Below are 11,727 nucleotides of genomic sequence, written 5' to 3'. Positions count from 1 at the left end.
CAAGCTGCATCCTACTTTGTATTTGAAACAGTTAATTCAAGGTGGGGGTGGGGGGGTGGGGGGGAAGAAGCTACGGTTTAGCATGATCTCATCGCTCATAACACCTGAAAATATGTCTTGCCCACCTCCTTCCTTCAATACCTAGCTCCCAGCCACACATTCCCTCACCCCCCAACATGTCAACTCCAGTGCTCACTGAACCTCTTGTTGAGACGCTTCGATTCATAAGACAGAAAACTAGCCCAGGAAAAAAGGTAGATAAGTTTATTGCAGCTTAACAAATGGATTCAGCTCCATAAGATGTCCAATGCCACTAAAGCCAGTACAAATCTCAGCACATGCTTGACTTGGGAATTAGCCTTCTAACATTGGCTCAGCTTTAACATGTAGTTTCATCTTAAAGAAATGCCAGCATCCTTGGCTAGCTTGAAGGTCAAAGCCAAGATCCATGTTTTCTATCCATAGCTGCCTGGGATATACATCCCCGTCCCTGAATTAGGCTGTGGGATCACCACTTCACCTGCGACTCCTTCAAGACTGCTATGAAATTCCCAGTTTGTGTCATGCCACATAAACCCAGAAGTTTTTCTGGGGTCATATAATCCTGCAGCACTTTTAACAAGAGGCTAAGCCACACTGCAATACTTCCCAATGAAAACAGAGGGGGAAATACCTGACAGCTGTTCAGCCTTTGAATTGCTTCTGTCTTTACTGCTAGGTTAGATCACCTGACTGAGTGAAAATTTCACTCTGGTTTCAGCTGACAGCACCAAACAAGACTGCTGAGCCAGGTCAAAATATGCCATTAAACTCGAGAAATTGTATTTTGTGTATGGAAAAGATAGACTTTCAGATAGATGCCTAAGGCAATTTTGCAAGAGAGAAATAGCTTGAGTGCATGACTGCACTAATACAGTGTCCCCTAATGGCCCATTAGTAAGACAGCACAAGACTTTGCTTAATGCAACCAAAATCAGCCCATTCTTAAACCTGAAATGTAGACATGGCTTCCCAAATAGTGGACAGGACAGGGACACACACCTGATAGCACATGGAGAAGTGCGTTCAACGAAAGATGTGGTAGAGCTCAGTGCTACTAACTCTACAAAATACTTTCTGGCTTTCTGCAGAGCCTGAGGGATTAAAAGCATCATCTTTTCAAACTTTGAAACAAATAATTGGTCAAAACTTCCTTTCCCTCAGTACTTTCTTTTTCTTCAATAAAATACTAAAACTTCTTTTATTTGAAGAAGAAGAAGAAAAGAAGTCTCAGTTTTGCAGCCTCTTGGTGTTCATGTTGATCCATTGTCCAAAGAACCTTTCCCTCAGAGGAAGATAACCGGGATCTTCTTATCACTTTGCCTGTGCATTGGCAGATTTTTTTTTCCTGTACACAGAAGACACAAACTACATTAATTTTCACTACAAAACTCTTTCATTATCACGTTGATTTTTTTCATCATATTTAATGACTAACCATCAGACTCAGTAGAAGGAAAACCTACGAGATGCTTTGTTATGAGGCTGGTTTTATTCCATAAATTTATGTCAGTTTGTGACAGAGTATTACATCTTTGTATGACATCTGCATAACACTCCCTCTCCAAGGGACTGCTGTAGCTGTTTCCTTTCATTTGGTAATACCACTCCCATCTTCTTTCTACTAACCCACATCCATATGCTGTCAGAGAGAATTGGGATGACTGCTTTACTCCTCTGTATTAGTCAGTGCTAATAGGATAAGAGCATAGAAAGTGGTATCACTATCATGTGGACATGTTGGCTGTGGTTTATTTCCTAGGGAGGGGGAGACCAGTTTAAATTTATAAACTGAAATCTATTTACAAATTCCACAGTCAATTTAATGTGGTATAAATCAGATGTGCTACAGAAAGGGGCTGCCCATTGCATGACCATGGCTGCTCATCCCTTCCTCCTGCTTCTGCCAGCGCTAGTGTTTATGTGGTGAACCACATCAAGGAACTGATCCAGCTGAAAATTAACCGGGTTTTTTTTTGCCAGCTGAGTTTTCATTCAGATAAAGTCCCTGCTCCGCCTCACTCATGACTGCAAATACATTAAAGGCAGCGTGAGGGAGGCAGCAAGAACAAATAGCCCATGGTATGAACAGAAGGGGACTCATCCTTTTAGCAGCAGCAGCCATTTATCCTGCTTAAGTTGATTGTAGACCTGTGGCATTAGTTAAACTGGTGTCAGTCACTGTGTGGACTATCTTATTTTCCTGCTTCTTACTTTCTAGTCAGTTAGTGGCAGATTCAACTAAACCGGTGTAAGCTGTTCTTAATCCAGAGCGAAAAAGGCTGCTGAGGGCATTTATACTGCTCACCTGAACCACTGCAAGCTCTTGTGCCTGTGTATGATCTCCGCTTCATACATACACAGAGATGAAGAGGCAACAATAGCAATCCCTACACAATCCTACAGAAAATTGGGAAAGTTCTGTGGCACCATAAAAATCATTTAGTCCAATGGTGTTTAAGTTTTACATAGGCTTTAGGAAGCAAAAACTCCTGGGAGGCTGTCAAAAGACCTAGTAGCAGCTGTAGTCAACAAAAAATTAACAAATAAACATAAAAATCCCAGACTGGCTCAGTTTAGGTCTTTCCATCCAGGATCCTTACAATTTAATGAGTTAAGCACACTCAGAGCTCCAAGCCTGGGGTCTGCCCTTTTCTCAGAGAATTGTAAGTCACTCAGGCTGACAGCTTTTCTTCAGAGAAGTATCTGTTCCCAAAATTTCAATAAATGTCCAGGGGAGATAATTGCTTTCCATTATTTTCCATAACATTCTGCATAACTGATTTAACAGTGCCCAATTTGATTAGAGCTCTGGTCCTAGCCCTAAGCTGGAATATGGGAACCTAAAGCTTTCTAATCAGCAGACACTTTGGCTGCACTTGGCCATTGTTAAACTTTTCATACCCCTGAGCAGGCTTTGCAGCAGAGCTCCCAGGAAGCCAGGGACACCCACATTTTCTTCATCCTTGTTTCTATGTTTTCCGTTGCTACCTCCTGTCCTTAGGCATCTATTGATGCTCAAGCTGTCAGAAATATTAAGTATCTACACAGGAATACAGTTGGTGTGAAACACTACTATACCAAAATGCATCATGTATTATCCACACTTCATCTTTCAGTGTAGTGGTCTTCTTGCACATTGGGGAACAGTCCCAGAAGATGTAGGCTACAGACTTACAGTTCCCTGGACAAGCACAAGTGGGGTTATGTGAATGAATAAAGCAACATCACATTTTCCTACCACCCGTATCCACACAGGCTATGTGACCTGCTGTCAGAATGAACAGCACTGAAGCCCCTAACTAATGGTTAACCACCTCCTGTGTACTGGTCAGGACCAGCTCTTTGGTTGGCTCCACTCTTATCTTACTTGAAGTTGATAAAGGGGGTTCATCTACCCTTACTGCAGCTCCTTGCAAATCCCTGGGCAGAAGCAATCACCTTCTGGTAGATTCTGTGAACAATAAACAGCAGCGCTTTTCCATGGTGTCACACTAATCTCAACTCCATAGGCCAGTCAGACAACAGCAGCATCTGAACAATTTATGTTGTTCCCATTCCTGTGTGTGCCTTGCTGGTGAGGCTGTAGGGAGAATGAAGGAAGAAACAAGGTACCACAGTGAGAAACGTTTACCAACTGCTTTACAGTTCTCCAGGTTGTTAGGTCTTGCAGGGATGACTTCTGATCTTAAACAAACGATACAGGGTGGGAAAATTGATCAATATTTCTTTGCCAGCATCCCCATTTTGAAAGTTACCTCCAGTATAGGGCTAGGAATCTGATACCCAGAAAACCCCTCCAGGACAACTATATTGACAATGCTTTTAGTCAAAAAAAAAAAAAAAAAAGTGATGTTCCTGTGTTTACTTATCTCTGTTTATTTTTTCTTCCTTCAAGCTATGGAAAGGAGAAAACTAACAAACGAGATGCTAAATGATGGCATTTCAATATCTGAATATTGTAACTTAAAGTGATACTACCAGTTAGACCAAATTGTAAATTAATATTTTGTTCCTAATATAGTAACAAAAAAACAGCTGTTCTTTTTAAACTCAGAATACCCAGTTATACAGCTAGAGAACTCAAATGAAAGCAAGAGTTGTTCGGATTCTATATACCACAAGTAAATATTTTCATATGTTGATAAAACAAACATACATGTTTTGTGAATATATGCAAAAAAGACCTCTTTCATTTTATGTGAAACATCTTACAGTCCTAATTCAGAACAGCATCTGTTGTCACGACAGTGCTTGAACACATGTGATAAGTTTTAAGCAAGTACTTAAACCTTAATACATGTTTATTTTAGAAGTTCTTGTGAATCACAACAGGTAGAGGCAGACAGCATAATGGTGGGAATAATCTGCTTCTTCAAAATTGTTGCTATTTAAAACAGGAAAAACAAAATCCCTTCCTGAATTAACATGTTATGATTTTTATCATAACATTCTTTCTATTAACTGTCTTACCTAGAAGTATTAGCATGTAAGCTCTTCTAGCACTGTTATAGCTGAATTACATACAAACATACATCACAGACTCTCAATTCCAAAAGACATGATACTTTGGCCAAGTCTGAAACAAGAACAGCTTCATCTAAATCAGTTTAAATTAGTAACAAACATAAACACGCCATGAAAAAAGTTACCATGAAGCTAAAAGAGTTAGCCTACGTCTACAAGAAAATGGTTTCTCAATTGGAGTCAACAGTTGTACCAGCACTGGGAATGCCTTATCCGTTAAGACTGATGTAGCAGAGCACTCCCTGCAAGCATTTCACTTCTCCAGCCATGCACTTCTATCCTCTTGTTGGGAGACCAGTGTCCTCACAGGAGATACAAAACAGCATGGTCTCAGAACACTCTGCATCTGCTTCAGTGCCAAGTAGGTTGACTTAATTCAGGCAGCTCTTTTTGTAAATTAAGCCAGCCTTTGTACCAAACCAGATGAAGGATGTTCTCAGATTTCAAACCCGGGGGGGGGGGGGGGGGGGCGCAAAGCTGATAAGCGTCAGCCACAGGGAGTTACAAAAAATGAGAGATCGCAATGTCACAATGTCTTTAACCAGTACAACCATTTCTTCAGTGAAGGTCTGACCCATGTATCTAACGTCATCATGTGTCTAGCCAAGTGCAATTTGTACTAGCTTGATTTGCACCGGCATAGTGAAAGCATCCCTCTTCCACATGTCCCGCTCCCCCCCCCCCCCCCCCCCCCCCAACAAAGCTGTATTGCTGCAGTTTCCTATTATAACTTAGGTAAAGGCCATGTGCACTCCGGGGTACAGGTAGAGCCATTTGAGAAAAGGCTTCCTGGAGCTGCTTTTCTACCACCGTCCAGCTGCAGTTCTTTTTGCTAATGCTGCTGGAGCCATAGTAAAGTTGTGTGAGTGGTCCTAGCCCATTTCAGGGCACATGGTAAATGAAATGCAGGTATCTGGTATTGCATGGGTTCAGACTAGGAATTCTCACTAATGGGTCTAATTTTACTACTAATAAAAGGATTTCAAAAGGTATTTCAGGAGTTTATTAACAGCTCTTGTGAGACAACAAACCTCTGTAAAGAACCTTATACTGCTTTCTGTAGTACTTTTGGTAGAAATCTAATGCAGACTCTAAGGATTATCTGTGCTGCAAAGTGGTACAACTTCATAAAGTAGAGACCCTGTGGAAAACCCTGATGGAGACAAGATGTATAGGTGGATTTGAGGCTTTTTAACCTTTGTTATATACCTACTGTAGTTTATTATTGCAGGTATTGCAGTTCTGCAGAGCAGTTTTTTCTTCCCCATGCAGTGTGTGGTGGTACAAGGATTTTTAAGTTAAGAAATAAACTGGAGTTGAGATCTTCCTGACTTGGGCTTTTTTGTTGCCCTGTCTCCCCAGCAGTAGGTGCCCTCACTTTGCTCCACCCTTCTGCAGTGCGTGTAAATCGGGGGCAGGCCAGGGAGTCCCAGCTCGAAGAGATGGTCCCTGCCTGCCAGGACCTCAGTGAGGGCTCAGCAAGCGGTACAACTGGGAAGTATGCTTTTGACGTTGTTATAAGCTGGACAGAAAGAGGAAAGTTTCATTCATCCTTCTTTCTCCTTCTCTTGTTGATGTGTGTGGTGTAAGGACTGCTGCATGAAACAGCCTTCAGTGCGGGGCTTTGGACCTACCTCTTCCTTCTGCTCAAGCATTCCTGGAGGATCTCAAGGGTATTTCAGGCTGCAGGAAAATGTACTGGGGAAATCATATTAGGTAAGGCTGCCTGAGTGCCAGGGACCTTCTCTAGCCAAAGATGGTTTTCCTTTTAGCAATGCTTTTTTTGGTTGATAATCAGGCCAGTAAACTGAAAGGAACAAATGTACCTGGAACTGCAGGCGAAGTGAGGGCTAGTGTTTTCCTCTTGCCTTAGCGGTTTTTGTAACTGCTGGCAACAACCTAGTTTTGGTAAAGAAATGTCCAGAAAGAGATATTTTTGACTGGTTGTCAACCCGCAAATGTACAAAATCCGTAGTTTTGTGGAAGCAAGCCTAATCTGTGTGTCCGTGTTCTTTGCCCCCCCCCCCCCCCCCCCCCCGCACATTTCAAGCTTAATTTGAGATTTTTGATGTATTAATTTGAATTACTGGTGGCGTAAAATATTTATTGTTTGTATTATCAGTGGTTGATGGTGTTTCTGTCTTAGCACAATTTTATTTCAGCTCTTTGTTTTTTGTAGAATTATCTTCGCTGTGACTCTGGTCTGGCAGGCTGTTCATTTAGGAAAATGTAAGGAAAATTTTGAAATTTTGTGGTGTGTCCCGTCCCCGCCCCACCCTCACCCCGCCGTTTTTCCCTGGTATGTTTACAGTATGCATTGCTTTATTACAAGCTACACTTCTTTTCCGTATTCGCACTTCTTGTGAAGGCCTTGAAAAAGAAGGACGTGAAGAAGATGTGAAAAGCCTTAATGCCACAGCACAAAAGCTGCAGCCGAAGAATGAAGGGACTATTGTAAATGTTCTCAGTGACATGAATCAGAGCTATGAAAGCAGAAAGCAACAGAATTCCAGGGCACTGGTACCTTTCACGGGGATTACAGAGAGTAGGTAACATTATTTATTTAAACGATGCCTTAAAATTGCTTTTGAAAATATTATATCACAGTAATGTTTTGACCGTTGTCCTGAAAGATTCCAGCCGATTGGTTTTCTGTGGCCACTTACTTAAACTATTCACGTGGCCACTTGGTGATAAAATGGTGATAAAAATTTAAGGTAGAACCGGAGATTCCTTAACTGCAAAAGGTGGTAACGGAAAACAGGGAAGGATTTTAGGAATTAAGAAGGGGTTGGTTGGTCCCTTGGATTTGCAAAATGTTTGTGAAATTTTGTAAAATTCTGTTCATTTTTTAAAATTCACCATATTTCATGACCAAAAATTATTTAACATAAAAAAGTTTAAGCTGTCTGAAAGCAACAGTACTAACAGGAAATAAAAACAAGCACAGACTTATGTTTCCTACCATGTATGTAAAGCTTTAGATAGGTACTCAAACCCAGGAGTCTGAGAAAGGTTTGAAGGAGTGTTCCACTCCCCCCTCAAAACTAAGCAACTTTTCCCAGAAACAAAGCCTCCTTTTTTTCAAAAATAAGCACCACTTCCCGGAAACAATGCCTGGTTTCTTAGTGTGACTGAAACCTGCCTCCGTCAAAATGAAATATTTCAATTGAATATATGCTGCTGCTGCTATGGGGCTTTCCAGGTGTTGCTTCTTGACCATCCTGTAATCCCTAGCAGTTTGCTTCTAATCCTTAACTAAACAAACTGGTCTTAACTGAACAAACACTCCTAATAGGCAGATAATTTTATTGTCTCTAAAGAAAATAAAACTAGATATCCTTAAGATCCACTGGCAACTGGAGAGACCTGAGCGAACAAGTGAGGAAAAGGGAGGTTCAGAGCCCCCAGGACCATTCATAATCTTTGTAATATTGTCTTTCAGGTAAAGAACTGAATAGACACTGCTGCCAAAATGGAGGGACCTGTATCCTAGGGGCTTTCTGTGCCTGCCTAAAGCATTTCACTGGCAGATACTGTGAACATGATGAGCGGAAAAGGTAAAAACTGGACCAAAACCAGAAAGTGAGCGAGCTGCTCCGGGTGCTTATTTTCTGTGCTGGGATCAGGGACATACTAAATGTCTCCCTTGTCTTTGACAGCAACTGCGGCAGCATTTCCCATGGCGCCTGGGTGCTGAAGGGCTGTTGGCTGTGTCGGTGCGGCTACGGTACTCTGAACTGCCTCTCAGAAATAATGCATGATAACTGTGGTAAGGAATGGCATTACATCAACCAGTTTTACTTTGTGGGTAACAGAATGGCCTTCTACAAAGGTGAAGTGCTCAGAGGATGCTGTATTGCTCTATTTAAACTGTTGCAGTAGCATGCTTTTCTTCAGAGAATGCATCAGTGAGAGAGTAAATATTACTACTGTTGCCTGTATAGTATATCACAAAAAATACTTTGAGATCTTTCTAATCCTACACAGTAGGAAACTTTCCTCCATTTTGATTGAAAATTATAAATATTCCTCTGTTCCACAAAACCCGCTTATGCCTACGACTTCCCATGTAACCAAAACAGTTTGTACAACTAAACTATATCCAAGGATACAGAAATGTTTCTTAGAAGAGGAAAGAGAAAAAACGGTAGCAAGCTGGGGTGTTAGAAGCAGAATCCAGTATTGTGCTAAAGAAACACGTACAGTAAACTTGCAGGTTCTTGCATAAGCTGCTTAACACCTAAGTGGCAGAAAACTAATCTGAACCTTATTTTAAGATCTGTATTTTAATCTTCAAAATATTCTTGTACAGAGTTCTAAGACTGAACACACTCCACAAAAAAAAGTGTAGCTATAGTCCTACTCAGTGTAAAATCTCTACAAAGACTTTATGTCTTTATACATCTGCCTGTGAAAATCCCTCTCTATAAAGGCCTGAGTATTTTTGAAAACAGTGTATCAGCTAGCATAAAAACTTGAAGGATTGCTTTACAGGTACTTATTTTCCATGGAGAACTGGCTACTGAGATCCAGACTGTTTTCGGTACTCTGAGATGACCAATAAGAGTTTAATATTATTTTGTTTCCAGTGGCAAAGTTAGTGCAAAATATTCTTGCCCTTCTACATCTAGAATATCTCAACCCCACACAGTGCTGTGATATCCTTTCCTTCAGTTGTGCCAGCATCACTAGTTATCAGGGTAAGAAAACAACAGACTTAAATAGCTTCAAGATTCATTTGCACCCCAAGAAACTGCCAGCCGCTTCTTTCCTGATCAGATTCCTATCTAAGCAGCAGTGCATCAAAGCTGTGACTCCTGACTTATACACCAACTCGGATGTAAATACAAATTTCAAAACTTGAGCCTCTTAGGTCCCAAGGATATGCCCTATTTTTTCCCATTACAGGAGCAAAAGACTGCCATGCTCAGTAGAAGCAGTCTACTGCTTACTACTCTTGCGGTCAGCTTAACAAAAGGCAATAAAGGTGGCAGTGGAGAATCATCTGCTCCTCCTCTGAGCAGGAACGCGGTGGCTTTCACATGCATGAGGGTACGGCTTTCTGCCCTTACTAATAAATTACGTCCCTTCTTGTAAAGGGTTAAAAGGCTATATGCAGACTTGAGAGCATACCTCTTGTGAAGATCTTGCTCTTGCTTTTACCAGGTATTTACTTTTGATTATTCTGAGATTAATGCCAGCAAGAGCTGATAAGTGCTATCAGTTGCTCCTCAAACGATCATTGATGGGACATCTATTCACATCTCTCCCCTGAGAATAGGCTCTTTGATTGGCTTGAACAGCTAATACCTCTAACTTAAGTACCTGTGAGATGTCCGAGGACTTTCAAAGTATGTTGAAAACCCTTATGTTTTAAAATTCACAAACTTTACTCATTAACAGTTTTATTGGTGGTTTGTTTTGTTTTGTTTTGGTTTGGTTTTTTTTAGAACCGAAATCAGAAAAAGAGGAAATTACCAGATTATATTCTAATGGGCTAAGATTACAGCAAACAGTGTTCACACTCACTTGCCTGCTCACCGTCCTCCTGGAGCTCTGCTGCTGGCAGTTGTAAAACTGGGCAAAGGGAAGTATCTCAGGATTGATGTAACCCTCACCATGAGTCATACAACTTTTTTCTTCTGTGAGCTACATGAGACACTTCTATCGACATGTTGGAAGCAGATTAAGATGTATTAGTTAATGCTGAAATGCTTGGATTATTATACATTCAGACTATATGAATGTGAAGTATTTATTGTTATATTATTATTTTATTACTATTATCAACGTCTGATTTCTAATGCTTCTTTATTTCTAAAATACTCTTCTTCCAGTGGAAGCAAAAAACGCTCGATGTCCTATGCCTTATGTATTGTAAATTATAGAAATTTTCTTTGTACATGGTACAAGTATTTTAACAAATGAAGCTGATTTAATTTCTGAAGAGCTTTTATGTTTGGCTTTATTTAAACTTGAAAATTCTTATCTACCTTTTGTAGGTGTATTGTATCCTGTAACAAAGATAACGGCAGGGCTAGAACGAACAAACTCAAATTTGAAGTGATATGAAGGGTTTTAAGGGCAGGTATATTTCAAATCCTAATATAAAGAAAAAGTCTAAAAGTTAAATAGTCTTTCAGGTTTTATTACTATTTATCATAGCTAAATTCTACATATACATAATCTTAGGCAGGAAGCATATGTTTCTTAAGAACACATAGCTGATGCTTATTTATCTTTTGGTGTTGTATTTCACATCCTAGAAATTTTTCTTTTTAAAAGAACAGCAAAGAGCAACCTCTTTAAACTTTTTCTGTAGGAAGCCAGTCGTGATTTATATACCTTTTAAATATGAGTATTTCTAGGCTGTAAAATAAAAACTGTATGGAAACTGTAACCGCATTGGTAATGCAAGTTTATAAAACATCAGAAATATGTTTGTTTAAAAAAAAAGGAAAAGAAAAAAAATGAAAACCAGAACAAAACCAAAACTGCAAAGAGAAGCCCAAAAGGTATCTTCATTCTGGTACAAAAAACATTATTGATATATAAAACCCCTAATTATTTTTAAAAGTTCAATATATTTAATTCTTAAAATTTCTTTACTAATTTATTTGGTGCCATAAACCAAGACTACAGTCCAGTTATTAAGCAGAGATGGATGTATCACCAACAAATGACATAATATTGTGGCTGCCTTTGAATCTATGGCATTTCAGTAACAGACTTTTGCAGGGTGTCATTGTGTAAAAATGTATTCATGTTAAATACTGCAAAGGATTCAAACTGCTCCTTTCCACACCCTAGACTTGAATGGAGGGAGTAACATTTCTCACTCTTCACATAAGATACATTAGACCAGAAACAGTCCTTTTCTCATTATTCGCACAAACTCTCTGTACCCATATGCCTGTGTTTCCACAGACTTTGAAAAGGAGCTACCAGCTTAGGACAATTAAATATCAAAGAGAACAGCTGGAGGAAAATAGTCATGCCTTTATTTATCAGATGTTGAAATTGCAGGAATGCCATTGTGAAAACCTCTTGGCTTGCTGTAAAGCATACCTGAGAAGTCTGTAGGCAATAGAGCTTGTAATGTCCTTCAAATAGGCTTCACTTTTTGAAGGAAAGCAGCAAGATATGTGGAAAGTACAT

At 39.9% G+C, this 11,727-nt stretch overlaps 1 protein-coding gene across 2 annotated transcripts; it reads left to right on the top strand.

Moving 5' to 3' along the window:
- Positions 1 to 6,259: 6,259 nt before the first annotated feature.
- LOC104348186 (cryptic protein) lies at positions 6,260 to 10,144 on the top strand. Of its 2 annotated transcripts, none has more exons than XM_009953408.1 (6): positions 6,260 to 6,282; positions 6,746 to 6,795; positions 6,935 to 7,111; positions 8,012 to 8,126; positions 8,229 to 8,338; positions 10,020 to 10,144. In XM_009953408.1, exons 1-6 carry the CDS (start codon positions 6,260 to 6,262, stop codon positions 10,142 to 10,144), a joined length of 600 nt encoding a protein of 199 aa, XP_009951710.1. The 2 variants fall into 2 exon arrangements, with proteins under 2 accessions (XP_009951710.1, XP_086336450.1); XM_086480324.1 differs by having other exon boundaries at positions 6,746 to 6,804; positions 6,953 to 7,111.
- Positions 10,145 to 11,727: the final 1,583 nt, after the last annotated feature.

The sequence above is a fragment of the Leptosomus discolor genome, chromosome Z (assembly GCF_034619465.1).
Source record: "Leptosomus discolor isolate bLepDis1 chromosome Z, bLepDis1.hap2, whole genome shotgun sequence".
Classification (NCBI taxonomy): domain Eukaryota; kingdom Metazoa; phylum Chordata; class Aves; order Leptosomiformes; family Leptosomidae; genus Leptosomus; species Leptosomus discolor.
The sequence above is the reverse complement of the archived record's forward strand: the minus strand, read 5'-3'. Positions and strand labels throughout refer to the sequence as shown.

Bases quoted from the DNA above. Each gene is read 5' to 3' on its own strand.
- LOC104348186 (XM_009953408.1), top strand. From the start codon at position 6,260: ATGTACTGGGGAAATCATATTAG. The intron at 6,283-6,745 runs GTAAGGCTGCCT...TGTTTTTTGTAG, and splicing joins TACTGGGGAAATCATATTAG to AATTATCTTCGCTGTGACTC. The intron at 7,112-8,011 runs GTAGGTAACATT...ATTGTCTTTCAG, and splicing joins TTTCACGGGGATTACAGAGA to GTAAAGAACTGAATAGACAC.